This window comes from Eleginops maclovinus, chromosome 18, assembly GCF_036324505.1.
Source record: "Eleginops maclovinus isolate JMC-PN-2008 ecotype Puerto Natales chromosome 18, JC_Emac_rtc_rv5, whole genome shotgun sequence".
NCBI lineage: Eukaryota > Metazoa > Chordata > Actinopteri > Perciformes > Eleginopidae > Eleginops > Eleginops maclovinus.
The window spans coordinates 13,606,962-13,631,520 of NC_086366.1; the positions used below are offsets into that span (position 1 = coordinate 13,606,962).

At 39.5% G+C, this 24,559-nt stretch overlaps 2 protein-coding genes and 1 long non-coding RNA gene across 4 annotated transcripts in view; 1 reads left to right on the forward strand and 2 right to left on the reverse strand.

Moving 5' to 3' along the window:
• Positions 1 to 24,559, forward strand: part of LOC134880006 (ribonucleoside-diphosphate reductase large subunit) — a 305,041-nt gene that overhangs the window by 53,571 nt on the left and 226,911 nt on the right. The window lies entirely within an intron of this gene.
• On the reverse strand, positions 7,392 to 14,243 carry calm3a (calmodulin 3a (phosphorylase kinase, delta)). The gene is made up of 6 exons (XM_063906629.1): positions 13,992 to 14,243; positions 10,989 to 11,019; positions 10,462 to 10,605; positions 9,901 to 10,007; positions 9,394 to 9,529; positions 7,392 to 9,091 (listed from the first exon to the last, which is right to left on the reverse strand). Exons 1-6 carry the CDS (start codon positions 13,992 to 13,994, stop codon positions 9,063 to 9,065), a joined length of 450 nt encoding a protein of 149 aa, XP_063762699.1. The 5' UTR covers positions 13,995 to 14,243; the 3' UTR covers positions 7,392 to 9,062.
• On the reverse strand, positions 16,679 to 17,978 carry LOC134880722 (uncharacterized). 2 transcript variants are annotated; one of them, XR_010167960.1, is made up of 3 exons: positions 17,706 to 17,978; positions 17,524 to 17,623; positions 16,679 to 16,958 (listed from the first exon to the last, which is right to left on the reverse strand). It is a non-coding gene; the product is annotated as an uncharacterized LOC134880722 (long non-coding RNA). The 2 variants fall into 2 exon arrangements; XR_010167961.1 differs by having other exon boundaries at positions 17,765 to 17,975.

A 24,559-nucleotide genomic window follows, 5' to 3' on the forward strand; every position in this document is an offset into this window, starting at 1 on the left:
CCTAAAACTGATAAAACATATTTAAGTGACATTTAAAATTACATCTAGCATTCAAAATTTGAACAACAAAGTGTACATCCTAGACAGGTTTTTTCTTCTCAATGAGGTATTATAAATTGTATTGTATTCTATTGCTTTGTGCCAGGAGATGTGACCTTCATTTGTCTAAACACCAAAGATATGTAAAAGTTATTAACCTTTCAATTGATCTCATTGAGCCATTACAATGCAGTAGTCTTGTACCTGAGGTAGTCCATTATGTCGTACAGGTGTTTTCACTTTTGATCCTCATTGGATGTTCTCCGGACTGTGCCTGATTTCCATGATGACAAAGTGAGTTCCTGCATAAATCTTGCATCTTCAACCTGAGCAGAGGTCTTAACAGGTGGAGCAGGGGTAATAATTAAAGTAATAATATATACTGTAGCCGTACTTATGAATAGTAATAGTTAGCTATGTGAATACAATGTGTTTACCCTTTAAGATAGCAAACTGTACTATCAAATATTCAATTTTGTTATTGAATGCAAAAGAGAAAAAGACAGTTGAAGCCGATTGCTGTAATGATATGTTGGTTGATGGATATAAAATGAACATATCACCATTTACATACATAGGATATGATAATGGTAGTGCCATTGCTGCTGCTCTTCTTAATTGTTTCATTTCATGACATCTCAAATAAGATGTAGCAGCAATAACATCACCACAACCAACAAAATAGGCATGAACGCATATTGCTGCATGGTAATTACATTGTATTGCTTAGTTTCACTCTCATTTGCTTCCTGGCAATTTCTGTAAGTGACAGAACAAAAAGATAACAGCGCCAATTTTCAATTCTGGACGGAGTAATGGAGATCATATTTCACGGTGTTCCAAGCTGAAAATGAAGCAGTTACACAGCTGCTAGTGGGTGGTAACTCACTCCATCCCTCCAGCCCTCACTCCCTCCCTGACAAACAAAGCTCTAGTTTACTTTTAACTACACAAGACACCTGAAGGCGTGGATGGCATCCGGGGTGTTTACAGTTGCCCAGACAATAAAACAAACCAGGCTGCCACATTTAAATAAACAGCAGACATGAACGTGCAAAACAAACGCAGACATACATGCATACTTTTCCAAAACCAGCAGACGGGTTTGTAAACATATACCAAACGAGACACCCAGGTCATGATACACAAGTTTACAATAGGTGCAGCACAGCATCAATTTCAAATAAAAGCTGTTGTCTGGAGCTGTGTCACTTTAAGATGGACATGCCTGGTCATCATTAGGCATAATTTCTTCCTCCAAGTGAATTCCCCAGATGAAAATGTGATCCTTTCCACTTACTATTAAATGAATGAGGTGTTTCATGTGACCTCTGGCCTGTCTTGAGTCATTTCCCAAGCCCAACCATCTTACTTGTTCGTTGGAATATGAGGCAATAATTTGGCAATCCTCAGGAAGAGAACCAATACCAGTAAGCATGTGCATTTATCATACCACATAATTCACTGAAAGACTTTGGGATAATGACATGAGACTTTCTTTCTCTTTTTCTTTTTTTTTTTTACAGATTTGCGAAAAACACAGAGCCCAGGGAGATTAGGTCTAGGCAGTTTGTCTTGGACTGTTTCATCCTTAATTGAAGCCAGAATTTAAAGTGGTAACACAGACCTAAATATAAAGACAGAACTCAAATCCTTTGAGGATTGATATTTCTGATTTAATAATGAAGGTCACTTTTGTGTATTTGTCATATTTAAAACATGCAGCCAACAATGCATGTACTGTTACAGATCAACAAAAGGAGAAAACTTAGATTAGCAGTGTGTGTGTGTGTGTGTGTGTGTGTGTGTGTGTGTGTGTGTGTGTGTGTGTGTGTGTGTGTGTGTGTGTGTGTGTGTGTGTGTGTGTGTGTGTGTGTGTGTGTGTGTGTGTGTGTGTGTGTGTGTGTGTGTGTGTCTGTCTGTCTGGATGTGTCCCTGTGTGTCCCCGTGTGTGACCCTGTGTGTGTGTGTATGAGAGAAAGTAAGAGAGAACAAACAAGGAATCATATTTCTTTCCACTTTTACATAGTCAGATAGCCTTATTTGTTGAGCAATCTCCTCTGTAAAAATTACTGTGTGTATTCATCAAATGATAGGTATCAAGTCTGCAAGTCATGGAAAAGTTAATCACCAATTTATTTAATTAGCCGGCACATGTTTTCAGCTGTGCATGTCATGATGTCTGCCTTCCTGAAAGTCAGTTCTTCTCTGTATTTGTTTTTACATTAGGACAACCAGCGGTGCAAAAGAAGACTAACATCCATAATGGTAAATACTGTTAATGAGCCGGAGCGACACTGAGTGTAAAGACTTAAGCTTGAGATGGTGATGGAGATGCTGTTGATTTCAACAGTGAGACCACACATACAGAGCATAATAACACAAAGTCCCAATATGAGTCTGTGTTTCATGTTCCATACTTAATGTTTCACTCTAATTGAATAACACCTGTACAGCCAGCACAGCTAATTAAGAGCTCAATCCCAATATGTAAGATTGTTAGATTCAACATTTGCATAGCACTTTTAGATATATATTAAAGCACATTTCCTGTGCAGTAAAAACTCAGGTGAAGTTCTAGTTCTACAGAGGACTCGTATATGTGTATTGTTTCCCCTGCTGTTTGTACTTTAAAAATAAACCACTCAGTCTTAATGGATAAACAGGTAAAAATTGGAGCACACTGTGTTGCTACTCTGTGTGGTTTGTATTATCCTGCTCATGTCTATAGTAGACATTTCACTTTGATTATGTTCCTTCATAACATTTTCACATTGAACAAATTAAGATATGAACTAACTCAATTATTTTTATTGGCAGTGCATATATTCTATAGCTGCTTCTTGTTACTGAGTTGTTTTTCTTACAATCCACATATTGAAGCTTAGAATTCTGTAAACTGAATTTGGTGGTTCACTTATAGACAAAATACCCGACATTCATTCTTAATAAAACATTCAAAGTGAGAAAAAGGGAAAATTCTCAGTTGACTTTGTAAAGAAACACACCCACAGATATGTTCCAGTGGAAATCTTCACAAAACCAGACAGGGATTTCCCAATCACAGGCACAGGCACCTATAATACAACAATAATGATTCAGGCCTGCATTGGCTTACCTTGTTTGATGTTATTCTAAACATTAAATATGTTTCTTCTGCTATTAGGCGGTTGTTTGTTTTAGCAGCTTTTCTTGTTCTCTCTGTCTAAACAGGCTTTGGAGGGCATAGACCTTGTCTCAGACTACATTTCCCACATGAACAAATGAAAGGTATGATGCAAAACTCAGTCAACAACATAATGTTCAAACTTTGAAAAGCTTTTCTCTTTGCAACACACACCCAAACCAAAATATGTATATCTAGGCGATGTTTAAAGGAACACAGCCACTTAAAGCAGCCATTGGATATGTGTGTTGAGGTGTGAAGTTAAACCTTTTCTATTATTCCATTCTCACAAAATTACTGCCACACTTTTCTTTGTACAAACAAATGCCATGCTTTGGTGAAGAGACGGTGTGTGCACAATTTTCCCCTCATCCATGTTTTGTGAAACTCATTATATCCAGTTTACAAAGACACACTTTTAATCAGCAGGAAACCGATGGATTGTCCACTCCAGGTAGGGAATGAGGCCTTATCCCAAGTGAAGGAGTTCAAGTATCTCGGGCTCTTGTTCTCGAGTGAGGGAACAATGGAGCGTGAGATGGGCTGGAGAATCGGAGCAGCGGGAGCGGTACTGCAGTCGCTTTACCGCACCATTTTGACGAAAAGAGAGCTGAGCCAGAAGGCAAAGCTCTCTGTCTACCGGGCCGTTTTCCTCCCCTCACCTATGGTCATGAAGGATGGGTCATGACCGAAAGAACGAGTTTGCGGATACAAGCGGCCGAAATGGGATTTCTCCACAGGGTGGCTAGCATCTCCCTTAGGGATAAGGGTGAGAAGTGTACTCATCCGGGAGGGATGCGGAGTAGAACCGCTGCTCCTTCGCGTTGAAAGGAGCCAGTTGAGGTGGTTCTGGCACCTAGTGAGGATGCCACCTTGGCGCCTCCCTAGGGAGGTGTTCCAGGCACGTCCAGCTGGGAAGAGACCAGGGGTAGACCTAGGATCAGGTGGAGGGATTATAGCTCTTCGCTGGCCTGGGAGCACCTTGGAATCCCCCAGTCAGAGCTGGTTGATGTGGCCAGGGAAAGAGAAGTTTGGGGCTCTCTGCTGGAGCTGTTACCTCCGCGACCCTGACGGAAAAGCGGGAGAAGTTGGATGGATGGATGGATGGATGGATGGATGGATGGACTTTAAATACAATGCTTGGGAAGATATAATAAAGTTCTTTGGATGCCCCCAGGAGGAGGCGTCAACTGCAGATTTGTTATATCAGTGCAACATTGTATTGCTTATTGAGACCATTTCAAATTTCCAAATTATTTCTTCTGAATCCGTAAGCATATTTACTGTAGGTTACACAATTAGAAAGAGAAAAAACCCTGACAAAATGAAATATCACAGCAGTCCCTGCGCTTTACGACTGGAAAGATTACCAATGTAGTTCCCGTTTTAAGAAGTGTTGAAAGTAAGATATTTTCACTTCTCTTTCTATTCTCTTTTGCAAACAGTAAAAGTAAAAGAGGCTGAATAGTTGACTTGATAGTGATCAGTAATCTCACATTTTGTCAGGGAATAGAGCTGCGAAATGTTCATTTTCCTGTAAATGAACATTGGGGCCTGTAATTGTCAAAGCGTTAGTAGCATAGCCTACATTAGATTCATTCATCACGTCTTACTCTTGGACCGTGATGATCGAATAAGAAAACATAAACCACAAAAATCTTTCTGTCCAATACTGTTCTTGATATCAGGTTATTAGTCTTTCAGGGATGACTCATCCACAATCTCATTTGAAAAACAATCAGCATTTTCTAAACAGTGGCAATCATCACATTGTGTTTTAATAACATTAGGTTATAATCATGTTCAGCAGATTACTGTGTACTAGAAAAGAACATTTGTCTGTGTGAAAGGGAGCTACAGCCATTAGACAACGCAGTGGTTGTGCAATAGACAGTCTAATCATGATAAAAGCATGCACGTTCAGTGATATCACAAAATATTATGCTGACATTTTACAGATATGCTCAGTCAAGTTTTGACTGGAACATTGAGATCGTCATGTTCCTCTCAAGAAGGAACAAATTTAAAGAACTGAACACATTTTTATGAATGGACAGTCGAAGCTCTAATGAAAATGATACAAAAAGGCAACCAGCACAGTGTGAATACGTACACTATACATTTGACTTGAAAGGAAAATAAACATTTTATTTGAAAGGAATTTTAGAATTTTTCATAAAATGAGAAACTGTAACATTGCCAAATTGCAGTTTTTAAATATCTGCTTTTAGTTAAAAACCTGTCCTCGGTTTTAATGCAGTGGTTAAAAAAGCACTTTTAACCACTGCATTAAAAAAGCATAAATTAATGATTTATGTGTCCTTTTTGAGAAATTATCCAGAACATACTATAAGGGGTGGTTGAATTCTGAGTGGATAAGATGGATACCACTTAACAGCGACTCTGATTCTGTATCCGAGTTTGTTTCAGTGGAAGCTGAAACAATAACAGCTTGGTAAGTAACATGAACGATGACAACACAAGATTATGCAAATGTGTTAGTTTGGTCACATGCAAAGTGAGCGGGGTATAGTGAACCTGTTAAGAGGGAGATTCTGTGTACGTTCTTGGAAGAGAAGAACTTTGGCTTAAAAGGTCAACAAACTGTACGTACATATATTATTCCAAAAATAGCAACATTGTTCAGGAGTCTGAAAGGACAGTATAGTTAACACAGTCCTCCAAATCCCCTCCCCCAGGTATGATGGGAATAAAAAGGAACAGACAGTGTTTCTCAATGTAAGGGCTAAGGTCAGATTACATTGCCAAGCGTACACATTATCACATTATGGATAGTGGGTGTGGTGCACCCAAGCAAACACACAAACAATTTATAATGCAATTCATGCACACAGACGTCTTTACTGTAATCCGCATTTTGATTCAAACTGGCTGCGTCAGGTCAATCTGCATGTAATTTTTAGAGGACTTGATTGGGTTTTCAATCATTTGTTAATTCAGCTGTTTTAACTCTAAGTGTCTTGACTCATTACTGTCTCAGGCTCACTGTATTTGCAGAACTTGGCTAAAATTAGACACAGGCAGTTGAGTTGGCTGATAAAACAGCACCACCTAGTGTTGAAGTTATATAAATCCTGTGCACCTCTACCATGTTCTCTTTATTTTTATTGGCCACGATATATGGTGTCTTTTGGCCAACAATTGAACTAAGTACATTAAATCAAGTAATTTATTAAAGGTACAACTGTGAGGTACTAACAATTTTGATTGTTATTTACATCTCTTCTTCCAGCGGTGGAAGAATATTTTTGATTGTTTATATGAGTTGAAGTACTTTAGTTAAAGCACAGAAGTATTCAAAACATACTTTCAATAACAGTGTAATAAGAGTGAAACTTCTCATTATGCAGAAAGCTGCCTGTATACCACTGGATCCTTATTATTATTGCATTACTTCATAATTAAGGGAGAGCACATTTAAACAGCTGTACAGTATATGTCTTCAATGTAAAAGCACCCAGCACTTGTACTTCAGTACTACTTCAAGTGCTTGGTTACCACAGGAGATTTCAAGCTTTAATAAAGTTAATATAATGCCTACTTTAAGACCCAGTATTAGCCTATACTGAAAACTCTCTTCACGTATAATGCATGCATGTATGATTAACATTGAACATGCATTTTATGAAACCAGCAAAACATTTAAAACATGTCTATAGTATTCTCTCATTACTGCACAGGTGGGAGCAACACCAGTGAGCATTCCCAGCCTTCGGTGACACAACCAGAGGGATAAACACATCTTCATGTGCCTGTGATACAGTTCTTATTGTGCTCCCAAGTGTTTCCTAATTCATTCTCCTTATCTACTTAAAGCAAACGATTAGCAAGTGGACACACATCCAATGATATCTACCTGCCCCAGATAACGGCTCGTCCCATTGGCTGTTGGTGTTGCCTGTCAGCAAGAAGGCAAGACTCCTTCTTTGCATCTAGTGTGAAAGGTCACAACCCTATAGCTGACCGGGATTACCACACACTCCGGTTAGAGATCTCATGAGCCACTAAATATAGCCTGTGCCTGGGATAGTGTCTCCAGTGAAGGGGCTAGGGTGACCAGCCTTGACCCGATCTCAGACTTACTGGATGAGATTAGTGCTCCTTTCTGGCAGCAAAAGGAGATTGAAGAGTAGCAGTCAGATTAAACATGACAATGAAATGCAGGTGAAGTAAAGCTCAATTTATTGATTTATGGAAAATATATCACATCTTTACATTTTGATACCTTCAGAAGTTAACAGTCCATTAACCATTTACTTTCTGACATCCGAATCAAATATAACCAATTAAAACGCCTCAAGCCGAGCAGCATTTAAGTTCTGTGCATTAAAGAAATCAGCCAACCCTCTTCTTCAATTTAGCCTACTGTTTAAAAACCTAAAACATTTCCCATCTAAAGCTCTGTTATATTTGCAATATTTGCTACAACCCAATTTCATCTCTATCTGATAGTCCTTTACGAATAGCCCAAATTAAACACTTAAACCCCACCACCAGTAGTTTTTGTGAATATACACTTTATGTATCCTGTTCAATAAAACAGCAAGCAGATTGAAGTTGGAATCACCAGACTACAAATTGAAGATCAGACACCAAGGATGGGAAATGAGTGTAACATATAGTTGTTATAGCAGCAGCAACATTTGGTTTATTTTTCTTCTTTTACAACAAAACCTTTTTTTTTATATCCATATGGTTTATACCAAAGTGCAAATATGTTGAGCTGCTTATATTTTTTATGTTATTATATTAAGTAGGGTTATTATAGTCTAATGAACTACGAGTCTTGCAGGAAGGTTGAGGCCTTTAGAGTATTATGGCACATTTCAAAACCAAAGATAAAACATGTCACAGGTCATTAACTACAACAATAGGCAATGCAAACTTTACGACACACTAATATATATAGATATAGATATATCTGGTGACCAAAGTTTGTCAGCAATACATTAATATTTGAGAACACATTTATAAAGCATTACATCAATCATCAGGATATCTGATTGCAGGACAAATATTTTAACTGCAGTCTTTAAGTATTGTTTTCACAATAATCCTTCTGAAGCAATGCAACATACTACTGTCTGTCTCCAATCAGTGCTGTGGGCCATGTTAAGCCCATGCCTCAAAACCAGACAATATATCATCCCCAAAACGAAAAAAAAAATCTGCACTTTTCAGTCTTTCGTTCATGTCTGAACTCTTCAAGGTTTAAGGATGCGCTTCTGCAACCCACAACCAAAAAACACCCTACATCGCAACTATTTGCTCTTGCAATAATCAATAGTGACACAAATTTTACAGATATATAGCTATATAGTTATGTATATACCTCCAGTGTGTACACAGTCTGACCACTACCTCTGATGGGATCAGAGCCTCCTTGTTGTGACAAGAGACCGCCACAGGAAGGGTGCATGCAAGAAGAGTACTTAATTCAGTATTAAGAGTTCTTGGTTGAATATTGGAAATAATTAAATAGCCAACTTCTCTATACGAACTGTGGCATGGGCTCCTACCCCTCTGCCTTTTCAGTGTTGCTCTTTCCTCTAAATTAATCAAGAGCTGGGTGACTCAGCAGAATCTTGGTCTGAAGTCAGGGCTTCGGCCCACTTAAAGCTTGGTCCATTGACTTCTCTAGGAATTATTCTGTTGGTGTTCGATTAACAGAAACCTAAGAAGCATTTGGATATAGTGAAGCACAGATTGTTAAGTTCAACAAAAGTAATTTTGGGGGGAAGTTTGTTCATCATTTGATAATTGTTCCTTTTTTTGGTTCTTAAAGACAGAGATCTTAGGAGGACAAGCAACATTGAGAAAAAATTCAGTGTTCTCTTCACTTGGCAGTCATCATCTGGACAAACTCTGTGAACATAAGAGAAAACAGTTCTTAAATGACAGTCGCAAATGAAGCTGTTAAGGCTTTTGGTGCAGTATATTTAAAAAAAATCAAGTCAGATCCCATGAAATAGTCATGTGGAAACTGAACTGGTTCCTTTCTGAGTAACGCAACAATTAATGTTTTTTATAAAAAATGCAAAGGTGATGTGAAAATAAGTCATGTCGCAAAGAGAACAAGCAACTGCAAAGTTTTAATTAGTGTTCATTTAAAAAAAAAAAAAACATATGGCTTGTCAAGAAGAAACCAACCAAAAAGAACATCTCACCCTCGTAGTTGACCTGCCCATCACCATCAATGTCAGCCTCGCGGATCATTTCGTCCACCTCCTCGTCAGTGAGCTTCTCTCCCAAGTTGGTCATCACGTGCCGTAACTCTGCTGCGCTGATGTATCCGTTACCATCCTGGCCATTGCCAACAAGAACCATTGTTAATGCACTATTTAAGATTATATACAGCAGTTAAAAATGAAATGTCACTTAGGTTAGATTCAGTTTCTCTAGTATGATGTTCAATGAAAGATAGGTCAGTATACCTAATTATTTAAGTTTAGCTAGCAGAGAGGCACGCCAATTTTAATGTGATCAAAGTGTTGGTCAAAGGAAAACAGTAAGCTGTGACCTTGTGTCAAAATCTCGCTAGACAAACAGGAGTTTAATCACTTAAAAGAGTTTGACCATGTTTTCTCTCTTCAGAATTTGGCTAGCCATCACAAGGATAGAGTGTGCAGTTCCTGTTGAGAGGTGCTAGTTAGGTCCTCTTGGTCCCATCATACCTTGTCAAAGACTCTGAAGGCTTCTCTGATTTCCTCCTCACTGTCTGTGTCTTTCATCTTCCTGGCCATCATGGTCAGGAACTCAGGAAAGTCAATTGTACCATTACCTACACGGTCACACAAACAGAAAGAGGAGCAGTTGTCACCAAATAAATTGTGGCAACATCAACAGGTTGTGTTCAATCTTTAGTTGCATCAAACCGATACATCTGCAAAGTTGATAAAAGTGCCACTACTTTTTTGTTGGTTAAGTTTATGTCAGAAATAAATTAGGTTTGAAGCAAACAGCATTAAGATGAGGGCCTATCACATAAGTAACAGGGAAGGGGTTATCTGCCAGACAACAACAGTCACCAGAGAAAATGTCACATTTCTTAAGGATGATACAAATGTCACGATGGTAATTTAAAACCGAGTGCTTCCACTGATACCCTAAATATTTCTGCACTGCATAGTTGGTTTAACGCACGAGGAACATATGACGTGAAGATTTCCCTTAACATTGTGGTCATTCAAAGTTTTAACATTTCACTTTCTTGAGTGTTTGTGTTTCCTCCTCACCATCAGCATCCACCTCATTGATCATATCCTGCAGCTCGGCCTCAGTGGGGTTCTGTCCCAAAGAGCGCATCACAGTCCCAAGTTCCTTGGTAGTGATTGTACCATCACCATCCTTGTCAAACAGCGAGAATGCCTCCTTGAACTCTGTGCATTTACAGAAATAACACTCGTCAATACAGACACTTCACATTCAGGCTTTCAAGCAGCCTGAATAGAAAACACATGCTCACCATTACCAGGGTTGTGTGCATGACTAATTCAATGCTATGAAGGAATGTAACATGTGGGGTGCTAGACCCCGGATTTAAACAACAGCACAGCTTGAGTTAAAGCATTGGTGCATCTGTCGCAAGATTCCTATAAATGGATGTGCACGTTAGTATTTTAGACTTGTCAAATGCCAGTTTATGTCCTCACAGACCTCTGGTGACTTAAACCTCTTAAGACATTGGAAGTTTCTTAGGTTTGTTAGAGAATTAAGGAGCTAAACCTAAAACAAACCAAACACAGTTAAGGTATGCCCTCACCAGCAATCTGCTCCTCAGTCAGCTGATCAGCCTGTTAACAAAAGAATAAGACATTGATAAAAAACACTGATAGTCCATCATGAAAATCATATTGTGGGCAATCCTGCCAATAATTATCATATATTTTATAATTTGTAGTTCTGTAGACGGATAACTTTTTATATTGTTTAAAAGTCAAATGTAAAAATGATGATAGGCATGCCTTGCTGCTGTTAAGTGTCTATGTGTTTTTTACTTCCATTGCACACTTGGACACCTGAACATGACTCAGCTGATCTTCTTTGTGTAGAAGGTAACTAGACTTTTAAAATGAACCTTTTAAGCTTTCACTGGGTGAGTGTTAACACTCAAAGATTTATTTTGGGTGGATGTGACTTTGAAATCTTCCAGTACAATGATTATACAGATATAGGCTTTGGGCATGCCTAATGAGGAGCACAGCAGAGTTCAATCATCATCAGCAGATCATGCAAATGCACTATAAACAAAGTAATTCAAAACAGACTGTGATATAATATGACAGCTGGGAACCGTCATTGCCTATGAATTTGCTAAAGATGATCGCTTCAGACACAAGGCAATAAAAACAAGCAAAACATTGTATTGCCCATTACTGAAAGTGTGCTCAATGGAGAGAGTGGATTTCTTGGCTCTAGTATTTTATACAATTTAAGATTTTGATACATACATATTAGCAGGGTTACTTACTACGACCTTAGGCAGATCAAAAAAATTAAAATATTTTCAGTTTATTTTTTGTATTAAGTAAAACATATATTATTATTTTACACAAACCCACATGCTAGAAACAGTGTGCCCATATCATCCAAACCTAAATTGCACTTTTTATTTTGGCATTTCTAACACACAATTTAATTTTTAACTATATACGTCATTCTGCCACTCTTGTGAGGTGTTACCAGGCCTGTCTAAGTCAGTCAACATGCCCACTTCAGGCTGAGAAAGTGTGATGAGGGACGGGTATAAATACTCCATAGCCAGAAATACACACGCCTGCTATAATTAGTGAGACACGAACAGGGTCGCCAATGTAGCACACTGAATATCACAGCAAAACTAACCACCTCTTTGTATCTTCTTTACTGAACAGATGTGAGGTGCAGTTTATCATCATAGACTAACCACCGTGCCAACTGTTGCTTGACATTGCTTGCTGCTCTGTGAAGTCCTTCACGTCAGGAAATTATTTTCAAATGAATTTCAAACAACTGGTATATTCAGGTACAACAAGAATTTACTTGTAAAATCCCAAGCGCTAACAATAATAAAGTACTGATAAAGGACTTGTTCATTTTAGAATAACCTAAGTTAGGCAATTAAACAAGTAAAGCTATAGAAGTAATGCAACAATTTAAAAAAAAAAAGGAATCTGTTGCTTCAGAGTGAAACATTAACTGGTTAATAAAATGTCGTGCCATTTCAAAACTAAAGAGATAAATGCTAACATTTCGGTAGCTCAATATGGTGGTAACACCATGTGTTCCTCGAGTCAATTTCTATGAGTCACCGTGTTTTGGGAGGGGGTTGGGGGATAAAGAAAAAGGAGCAAGACAGACTGCAGAGTATTCACTCTGTCCACTGCAACCAGTTCAGCGGTGCTGAAGCAAGCAGTGTCTGGATCAGAGCAAAGCAAGGTTGATTGTAAGAGGATTTGTACAGCGGCTGTGAAAAGTGCTCAGCAAAATAGTGTTGCTGCTTTTCAACTCATTAAACAAAATATCAAATGTTCTCATGTCGAGAATAGAAAACTAAGGGCCACAGGTGATTTTTGTACATGCCTGTCACTCAATAGGGTTATATAGTTTCCTTAACATCTAACAGACCATGTGTCTGTTCTTGCACAGTACTGTCAATACCAATAATGACAGATTAAGAATAAGACATTGTTTACAGTGCCACAGTTGGGCTTATTTGAAATATGTATTTTTAGTTTTAGTTTTGGAGGGTGCACTGCAGGGTCCTGACAGGCTACTGCACCAAGCATGGTTTGGTTCAATGCGGGGGAAAGGGAGGCGCAGAAGGAGGGGTGGCAAAGAGGATCATTCAGCAGGAGCAGAATGCGGATCCACGCTGTGGCGCAATACGTAACGGAGGAGATGCTGTCATGGTGGTGTTGCAAGAGCATATAGCCAAAACATATTGCAACACAACCTTCATAATATCGATGCAATGTAAAAACAAGTGTTGTTTATGGCAAGCCACAGACTACCACCCGTGAGCTGTGTTCTTATGTAATCCCAGTTGCTGGCGATTACAACCTGTTTTTTCGCTTGTTGCGCATGTCACACTATATCCAAAGCCTCCTGCTGTTGTGCCTGCAAGAGCTACTACCCATGTTGCAGCAACTTGTTATGTGGGATGTCAAAATGGTAGTTAGCAAGACAGTTAGCCAGAGTTTTGATATTCATCTTGCAAGATTAACGAGATGGGTTTCAAATCGCCTTAACACTGGACGGTCTATTTTTACCCAGCACCTCCTTCACCAGCGCCACCACGCCCACTCTCGACTCATAGCAAAAGCGATAAAAAACGCTGCAAACCTTGATCTGAGCATGGAGGTTAAACCACAGTATTTACACACACTTAGAGGAAATAGGCTAAACGGTAGCTGTAACATTACAGCAGAGAGCAGACGGTATGGTTCCCCTCGCAATCCGATGTGCACATTAAGCTGCGCAGAAGATAATAAATACATTCGTTTCCTTTGGTTTACTTCATATGTAGAAAAACAATGACCAACATTGAGATAAATAGATAATGTGATTATCGACAACGTTTGTGCACATCAACCTCAGGACTTGCTGCAGTATTTTAAGCTTGTAAAAAAACATTAAAAAGCTATCGTCAGCTCGGATTAATTTGGTTCACTGAATGACAAGCAGAGGATCTGTTTACTTGCAATAACGTTTAGTTTGCTAAAGCAGTGTAATCATATTAACGATCTAACGTCAGCTAACATGGCTAGCTTTAGCCCGTACTCACCATTGTATCGTTGACGTTTCGAGCCCCGTGAAGATGACGACAAATCTAAGGTTTTGTATTGAATTTACAGTTACACGTAAGAAGTCCTCAAAAGTTATCAAACTTTATTACAATATATGTTTTGAGCAATCTGTGGAGACTGTCGCCGTGTTGCACCAGAGTGGCCCGGAAACCTCGATCCAGCGTGTCCTATGCCTCACTTTGAGTACTGTATCCTTCCGCCGGTGCCTCTTTGGTCCTCCCCCTCAGTGTAATGCCAACATATTGAGCACTGAACACGTGGAAGTGTTTTTATTGCATACGTTTTCTATTTGTTATTGAATGCCTTTTTGACACATACACTATTGCAAAACTACAATTATTGTTGCTCTATATGACCAAAACGCGCAAAGATACCATCCTCACCACCCGGTCTCGAGGAGTGTATGGAAGATTAACTATGCCGTACTGCGCGTTCCGTGCTAGTGACATTTTTAGTATTAAAAAAGGTTTCAATACATGTGAAATATAGAATACCCACATTACAAGGATGTCATAGTGCATCCAGTCAAATTCTGCAGAATATTCTGAGTTATAATAATAATAGCTCAGCAGATATGAGCCAGAGGGATGAAAGTTTAAGTATGTTATATGCATACAACATCACACACTTTGTTTGGACAGACGCAAAACACAATAAAAAGTTAAAACAAATATGCAATATAGGGCGCTTTCAGAGTTGCAACAGATGGTTTTCTTGTTTCTGAAGTTCATTTATACATTCCCATATTAGAATTTTCTTTCAACAGTATACTTATTGTTGTAAATAAACAAATGATGTCTCTTCCCTCTGGCTGGTATCTTTCAGTGAATGTCTGCACGTGAAGCTCAACCTCAAAAATAATGAGTTTTAGTATCTCTCATCCATGACCTTTCCCATTTCCATTGAGGACCCCAACTTGCTACATGGAACCTGGATGTGATGATATTACCTGTGGCAAACTCTGGGGCAGAGCAGTGAATCCTACAGTATAATGAAGTGCCCAATGCTTTAACCCGATTCACAACACTGGTACTAGCCACTCAGGCCCATCCCACAGGACATGAACCAAACTTACACCCACGTCTTTGCTTTACACTCTTCTAATGCCAATCATCCTACTGCTTTGTCACTACTATGTGGGCCCGGAATGTTTGCGGTCCTGGCCCCACAATGATGGGGTGAGTACCACATTAACAGAACCTCTACACATCATACGCCACAGACTAAAAACTCAACTTTTCAGGCTATACCTTGGACCATACAAACTCTTTATTTTTATTTGTTCCCAAATGGAACACTTGAAGCGCTTCATTTGATCAAATAGTTTGAAATTGCCTGCATTTGAAGATGCAATTTGTTTAATTCAAGCATCTCTTTTTCATCTCAGACGAAGAGCAGCACACAGGCACCTATCTTACATTTGTATCATTCAGAGAGTCCCAGATGGCCTATATACGCCCATCAGTTCAGTTGAAGGTCTGAAGTGTAAATGATCATTTAAGAAAAGCTGATCTAATAGAAATGTATGAAAAGATCATGACCTATTGAAAAAACTTAGGCGTTATTGTTAATCTGTCAGACATCACAGATATGTTGGATAAATTTGTAAGCAGAATCTCTTGCTAAAAACACATCTGGGCTTTAAAAAAAAGTTTAAAACTCAGTATGGATAACAATGAATATGAAAAGTAAATACAGGAGGATAGATATTTGAAAGCAATACAAAATAGCGACCCTTATTGCATTACATTTGAGTAAGTGTCACCCTGTGCCTGAATTTGGTGGAACAAAGATATTTCTGCCATAGTGTTGCATATAAACTAATCAAAATAAAGGAAATTAAGTTTGACACTAAAAAGCAGTGCCACACACTAACTAGGATGTTGTCTTGACCCTTATCTTACATTTCAGCTGCATATTGGAGTTCTATCATCTAAAGACTATTGCAAAGGCCTGACCTTTTGTTTTTGTCACAGGTACAGAGGATGGGTGCATCCTAAGCTATTAGGGAACACACTCGAAATCGTAAAGTTGTTCCTAGTGATTATTTTTTGTGAAAAAATAGAGGACACATCTTTTATGTCCCTGTGCTGGCTTCAGTGGGATTCATGTTACGATTCTAATAATTTAAAATAACTGCATTCATGGGCATACTTGATTTTCAAGTTAAACATTTAAATGGTATAGTCTATTCCCTGACAATGTGAGTTACAAAGCACTCCAGGAGAGGGAGACAATGCTCTAGTAATGCTTAGTTAGCGGCATAAACTGGTCGGCGACAGTTACACCAGGTTGCATGCAAAGAACATGAAAATAAACGTTTGTTTAAAAACTCTGGTATGGGGTGTGGTGTTCTTTAAGACTGAACTGTGTTTAAAAAAAGCTGAACATGGGCAGTGGACAAAGGAAAAAGTTATTAATATCTGCACAGACCTTATTCACATTCTTTCAGCCTTCTGTAATGGATGTGGGCTAGGATATTTGTACTGATAATTATCTGAAGTAAGATATTCATCAGTACAAAGTCATTTCAAGACCACAAAGAGACTCAAAGCACATGTGCCACTTAGTTAGTAATTTTCCGGCTACTTTCAGGAGCAAACATCCCAGTATGACTTAATGCAAAAAACCCAGGACTTTTCAGTGGTCATTTTACAGTCTTACATTTTAATGCCTCCATCATCAATTTAAGCATTTGAGACTGAGGACTATGTACAACTTAAAAACAATGGCATTAGCAATACTGGTGAGAAAACGTGCACGATTTGTTTATTTGTTTATTTGTAGAGGTATTTTGCTCTTCTCTCCTTCTGTGTGGCAAACCTCTCAATGACTTTCTTATTAAATTCATGAATGTCCTTGACACGTTTCTTCTCCATGGATAGCAGAGCCAGAGCATTGAGGCGATCCTGTGTCATGGTGTTTTTCAGGATGGTCTTGATCCTCTTCAAAGTAAAAAAAGAACCTCTCAGATTCAGCTGTTGTCATGGGTGTGGTGATGAGGATCCTGAGAAGACTTACACTTACACTGCATAAAGTTCACACAAACTATGGGGCGGGTCCTCTTCTTTAAAGATATATCTTTATATAGTGATGCTGAACAAACACCTATTTCCAAGTCAAGTATATGACTACTAAGATTTTTAACAGCATTAGGCTACTCCTAATTGTACTTCACAGCATGTTTCCATCTCCTGATCTTTAACTCTCTATTGGTTTCCACAAGAAAGCAAGGTTTAGAGTGGCATTTCAATAAATAAACCACATATGTTCTGTTACATGTGAGGATGCCTTATCCTTTTTTTAACTGCTCTGACAAACCTGGAATCTACAAAAATAGTAAACAAAAATATGAATGCCAACATATACGTTGCAGACTGCCTGCTGCATCATTCCACCATTGTGGCAATATGCTATCCTGTGTGCAGTGTCGGTTTAGGTTTTATTTTGGCTACATACCAACATCACTGAAAAATGTTCTAGGGCAAACACTGCCAGATCACAACTAACCTCTGTAGCCAGCCTCTGTTGTTCTCCTGCTCCCAGCATCCTCCGTCTCTTGATGGGCTCCTGCGGCTGGTCAGATGCACTCAGAGAGGAAATGGAGGCCCTGGTCCAAAAGATAAAGTTTAGGTTGCTAATTTGCCATCAAACTTATTAATGTGCAATTATATTCATTGTGTGCAATATACTATATATATATATCTGGAACATGGATGAAACTGGCGTGACAACGGTACAGAAACCAGACCGATTGGTAGCCAGGCGTGGGTTCAAGCAGGTGGGGTCACTGACATCTGGGGAAAGGGGTACCCTGGTGACCCTTGCCTGCGCAGTCTCAGCCACAGGGAACAGTATCCCCCACTACTTTATATTTCCTCGGGTGCACTTTCGTGATCACTTCATCAACAATGGGCCACCTGGCAGCAAAGGTGGAGCAAATCCGACAGGGTGGATGAAAGAGCAACACTTTTTTTTTTCTTAAAGCGATCCAACGGAACTTGTCAAAAAGCCCATTATGGAGCTCCCCCTACAGGCTTGGAGGTAATGTACGTTTACGACACTGTCGGCCTCTCTCTTTCTCTTCCTTGCTTCATCAGTCAACGTCTTCTTTTTCTTCGGTGCCTCTGCCATGATGATGTACTGACAATGCTGCGCTTGCTTCTCCTTATACCTGGGTGCGTGGAGGGGGTCTATTTGTTATTGCGGTAGGTGTGCCAGAAAGCAAGTCGAAGTACTTCCGCTCATCTCCCGGCCCGGTCTAGCATAGTTACATAGCGCAGTTATCTCACCTCAGACCCCCGATGGGCATGAAAGAGAGGCAAATCGTCATATTAAAAGTCATTCTAGCCGCTCAATTTTTTTCAAGCTGTTATTTTAAGGTACAAATGCTACATTGGATCGCTTTAACTGTGTGTAATTGTAGATGATTTCTGTTGCCTGTTGCCAATTGGCCTTTATCTGATCAGTTTGTCTGTCAATTTGAGTGGCATATAAATGTTGGCTGCAGCAGTCAGAATATATAGCATTTTGAAAGACTGGACATTTATCTGACAAAAATAATCTGCTAAACCACATTATGTTGCGTGATTTGTGAAAAATAATGCTTGATTTACAATGATGTTGTGCCGAACACTGGAAAGATTATTGATAAATTGTAGATTAATCAGCAGATGGTACCATTTTTCATACAGTATTCAAGGTACAGTATATCTGATATTCTTCTTGACTCACCAATGGTGGAGACTACTGTTCCCACAAAGTAGAAGGCACCGTGTATATCCCATAGAGCTCTGCCTTGTTCTGCCCTGATTCCTGCAGTCCTGGCCTCCTCATAGTGACACAACAGGGATTTCAGGTCCTCACAGTTTATCTTATGCTCATAACTGAAGTCTCTCAGCCTGCTTTCCCAAAGCTGGTGGGCCTTTAGCTCTGCCGGTCTCTCCAAGGAAGAAAATATGGCAGCGCCAGCCAGCATGTAAAGAGCAATGAGCGCACAGAGCAATGAGATGCGAGCAGTTTCCCTGCTAGGGATCAGGGATGGGCAGCAGCAGGAGAAATATGTCTTCATTGTTGAGGGGATTTTTCTTCTTTGTGTGCTGTAAAGTCAAATGCTAGGCAACAGCATCAAGAGCGATGATATTTGCTCAGCTGATTGACACCATTAGTATGGTGCAACAGGAGAGAATATTGTAAGTCCAGTTCTTGTCTCTGCCTTTCTATACGTCATCCATGCACTCCTAGCATATTCAAAGCAACTTAACACATTACTTACACAGCAACAGTTTCCACAACTGAAAGTGTGTCTGCACTGCAGCATCTGGGTCTACAGGTGACATCAACTGTGGCTTTAATGAACTGTCTGTGTATGGCTTCTGCTTATCACCAGCTCAATAATCCATCTTGACTCTTCTTTTATGAGCCACAAACATATGCACTCCTGCTCTACCTAGCATAAAACAGACAATATATGTGTTTACCTTCTGAGTTTGTACCAGATATACTTGTCCTTGCAATCTGGTCCACACTCCTTGTTCGTGTCAAGTTATGACTCTTCTTTTTCTATCTGAGAAGAGAACTTCATAATATATTTAGAATGTGTAGATGTGTAAAACTATATATTTCCATTGATCAGATTTTAAGCATCCTGTTTGAGTTTGGAAGTGTGAATCTCAATCCAAAAACCAAACAGTTCCTTATAAGTGTGTTTCTATTGGAGAGCTATTCAACTGATTAGTTTTCTCCACTGTTTTAGGCAAGTTCAAGTTTAAGACAAACATAAAATAATCAAATGAGCTAATACATAATGGCATGTTAGGCATTTCCATATCACTTTAACGACTTCCATTATTTCAAGAATGTTTGGTATTTTCCCATTGTAGAGGAACACCCTTTTTTCTTCATCATCATTCTTTCTCTGAGAACAATGTCTTGCTGGCATAGAATAATATAAAGCAATGTGTGCCAATTTACAACACAGTTCCCTGTTCTCTATGGTCTATAATGTCTTCAAAATGGAAGAAAACAGCACAGTGGGAGAAGTACTTACAATTTCAGTAATGGTTATTTATAACAACAACTATTGTTTTATTATACCAGTCAACTATGTAGAAAAGTTAGAATAACTGTATATGGTGATCTCTCACTGAAACCCCACAAGAATAGTTGTGAGGCACCACCTACTGCATAGTTGCAATCAAAATGATGCAACCCCCATTGCACATTAGGTTTATTGGTAAAATATGATATCTCAGCGTTTCGCAATAAATAACACAAGAACGTGACTGAATCACTGCCATGATTCCCTGTAGGCAGTGTGTTTTTCTTAGCATACCTTGAATTCTTCTTCCTCCAGATGTAGGGGAGACCGGGGCTTGTCGTCACACGGGTAAGTTGTCACACTGCAATTATCTTCTTCACCAAAGGGGGGAGCTAAAAAGTGGAATACTAGTTTTCTTCCTACATGGTCAGATCTCATGTCCTGTGTGAGAAGACACCAACACATTGTAAGTTGAGATGAGCACCAATTAACCATTTTCCACAACCCTAGGTAAAAAATATTAACTTTATATATTTAAAATGAAGCTTCTTTGAGATAAAAATCCTAGCAGTGATACATGTGGACTTGTTAGAGAAGAGATTAAGGTATCCTGTCATACCTCAGTCATTGCTCTGTGTTAAGCTAACTTTGAGCTAGAGCTAGCATCAGCAAACATGGTAGTTTGGGGCAACTTGTCTCAGTCATCTGGGGGTTAGTTGTCACATGTGACAAGTTACCCCAGACTAACAACTTTCTAAAATGATTTGAATACACAAAGACAGTCTGCTTATCACCAGTTGTTATAATGACATTTTTACTTTATTTTTACAGAAAAAAAAGAGTGATTTAAAGGTGAGGAGAAAGTGAGAAGACATGGTCAGGAATTACAAAAGAAAAACAGAACATGGCAGTGCAGCGCCTGACGTGATGCTGGGGCAGTCAGACAGGTGACCCTAGCTAAAAAGTGTATCAGGAGTACAGCAAAGGATTTTAATGTCAACTACCGTACCTTGGCTCGGTACTGCAAGACGTTCACCCCAGCTGAAATACAGAGTCAGACAGCTGTCCCAACTACAGTGGTTGGGTACAAATCACCACGGCAGGTTTTTGGTACAGAGATGGAACTACTGGTTGAGAAATATATTAAGAGATCATCTGACATCTATTTTGGTTTGTTCCCATCTGAGGTGAGAAAGCTGGCATATGAAATTGCAGTGGCACAGGGCCTGAAATTTCCTCAAGCTTGGTCTGACAAAGAAAAAGCCAGCGCTGAATGGTTTACAGGCTTCCTAAAGCGGCATCCTTCACTCTCACTCAGAAAACCAGAAGCAACTAGCCTTGCCAGAGCAAGTGCCTTTAACAAGGATAATGTTAAGTCTTTTTTTGACAATCTGGGGAAAGTGTTAACCAGAGATTCCAATCAACAATGGGCCACCTGGCAGCAAAGGTGGAGCAAATCCGACAGGGTGTGTTCTGAAAGTAGTGACGCTGTTCAGAAAGTCCATTTGCGAGATCATAACAGTAATTATGGTAGAGCTTCAAAGTAAAACAGCTTTTTATCTTTTATTCTTCTTAAGGAAAGCAAACTTTCAGTTTATCCTTGCTTGTTCTATTATGCTAAATAAAAGCGTGTGTTGGACATCAGTCTGCTATGATTCTTGATAACACTTGCAGAGTCTCTACATATGATCTAAGTGCATCAGTTACAGAAACTCCTGGAGCTGGCAAAATAGCAACCTCTTCATCTGAGAGCTCACGGGCCAGCTGAACCTCAGGGACTGACACAATGCCTCCATGAAGACTGTGAGGTCTGTTCCAGTCGATCCCATAGTCTTCATAAACCTGAATGGAGGACAAGCATGATCAATCTTCTACTTAAAACTAGTCTGACATGTCATTACACACAGTATTTAAGATTGTTATTTTTGGTCATCAAGTTGGTGAGAAATTAAATGTTGCCTATTCAGTTTTTTAAAATAATAGTTGTGCACAATAGGAACTACAGCTCAGAGGTTGATCTTTGAAAGCTCAGGAGACTTTGAAGAGACTATTACCTATGTTTCACTTAAAGTAGCACATTAAGCACAATAGTTTCCCCCATAATTCCTTTGGGGAAACAGACAGTAAATAGTGTTTAAAGTTGATCTTTCTTTAACCTCAGTAGGATCCTCCATAGGGCCTTGCTCTCTGTATCTTCTCCAGAGTTGCTGTGGTGACTGATTCCTTTCAGTTCTAAGACCATGAAAGTTCCAAGCATCTTTGAAAGAGTTGAGGCTTTGCTGAATTAGTGGAAGGAAGATCCGGTGCAGTGCGAAAACATGGACTTCGTTGTCTGATTCAGTGTTCCCTGATCTTCCAATGAAGTGAAGATCTGATAGAAAAGGTCCAGGGCATGTTCATAAACATCTCTCCACAGCCTCTCTATTCTGTATTTAGGATACAATTGACAAGTGTTGATTAACGTGTGACATGCTGAAGAAGTACATTCAATCATTGTGTGAGCCTAGTTGCCAAACATATTTATTTACCGCTGATTGTGGACACTTCTGCCTGTGATGTGTGAATTCCAGTCAGTACCTCTGCTCCTGATCATGAATTCTGCTACATCTGCATTCTCCCCCCCTTTATCAGACCGTACCCTTGATGGCAGCCCGTACTGCTCAACAGCAGCGATAAAGCTCTGTAAGACCGTATGAGCTCTATTATTGCCAGCCACAGTCAGGTAGACCACTAAACGACTGAATCCATCCACCCCACCAAGGACAACAACTCTCCACCTGTCAGGTAATTGTGAACACACGAAAAAAACAACTTCATTGTAAAACATTTCTAATGAAACATCTATAGAACGATGCTTTGTTAATCTGCTAATATCACTGACCTGATTAGTTTATGGTTGCCATCTATATGCCACAAAGAGTTTGGGCCAGGTACAGAATACTGCAGTCGTCTCAATACACGCAGCTGCAGGTGTCTCGTGTAGACGCCCTCTGCATCGACTCTGCGTAAAGACTCTTGCAGTCTTGAGACTGAGGGGAGTAAAATGAATAACCATACACTCACTGGCAACTTCATTAGAAACACCTGTTCAATCTGCTTGACCAGTACTGGAATAAAAATACTCAGTCACTAATTTTGAGGAAATGGTGGTGTCATAATAAAATACATAATGTGTGTAAAACGGTCTCAAAATGTACTGTCAGATCTTGTCCCTCTATTAATATATAAAAGTAAGCTCCCACATGCTTGATGTTTAAACTGCTGACTATCATCAAAACAGACAATATTTAAACAAATTTAAATAATGGCCATATTATTACACTCACTTGGGACATGCACACCTCTTGCACTCAGATGACCACGCATTATCTTGTAGCCGGTGTTTGGATGTCTTCTGCGCCATCTTGCCCCCAAGTGGGCAAGATGGCGCCGAGGATGGCTGCCGTGTCTCGAGCTCCTCATCACCAGGACGGAGCTGCCATCCATGGAGGACCTCTACACCCAGCGGTGTAGGAAGAAGGCCGGTAGGATATTAAAGGACCCCCATCACCCCAGCAACAATCTGTTCTGTCTGCTGCCGTCTGGCAGACGGTACCGCAGCATCCGGACCAAGACCACCAGACTCAGAGACAGTTTTATACCACAGGCTATAAGACTACTGAACTCCTGAGCTGTGTGAATGTCTACTCGCATCTTTTTATAGTACACACATACATATATACATATATATATATTATACACATCTGCCATACATATCTGTTTATAGTACACATATCTATATATTATACACATCTGCCATATACATCTGCTATACATAATATATGCATCTGTCCATACCTCCTCATTCCACAGTGTAAAGTATTTAAATACTCTCAATGTATTCCACATATGTATATATTTCACATCCTCAAATCTTTATTGTTGATATTGTAAATATTCTTCTCTCTTTTTGCACTACTTTATTTATCTTTTGCACCATGCATGTTGAGTTGTTGGAGGAGCACGCGACATAAGATTTTCATTGCCAACATATACGCTGTATCTGCTGTGCATATGACCAATAAAACCTTGAAACCTTGAAACCTTGAAACCTTAATTTCACTTATAGTACGGTCTAACTCCTCATCATTCACAGTTGAATAGAGGTCTGTCTTTCTGCGCAAACAAAAAACATAAACATCCGAGTACTGTTACACTAAACATAATATCCTTTCTGAGTGAATGGGACCGGCAATTCATAAACTGAAGACTCAAGAATTGAGTGTCAATACCAGAGGTGGGACCAAGTCACTGTTTGGCAAGTCCCAAGTAAGTCCCAAGTCTCAGCAGTCAAGTCCAAGTCAAGTCCCAAGTAAAGACAGAGAAGGGCAAGTCGAGTCCAAGTCCAAGTAACACCAAAGCCAAGTCGAGTCCAAGTCCAAGTCCCAAGCTTCTTCGAGTCCTGAACAAGTCATCATGTACTCTTCACTTAATAATGCCATTATCAGACTAACGATCACACAATTT

Excerpts from the sequence above, each read along its gene's own strand:
- calm3a (XM_063906629.1), bottom strand. Across the intron at positions 10,606-10,988 it reads GACTGAGGAGCAGATTGCTG|AGTTCAAGGAGGCATTCTCG; the intron begins GTGAGGGCATAC and ends GTAAATGCACAG. Across the intron at positions 10,008-10,461 it reads CAATGAGGTGGATGCTGATG|GTAATGGTACAATTGACTTT; the intron begins GTGAGGAGGAAA and ends GTGACCGTGTAG.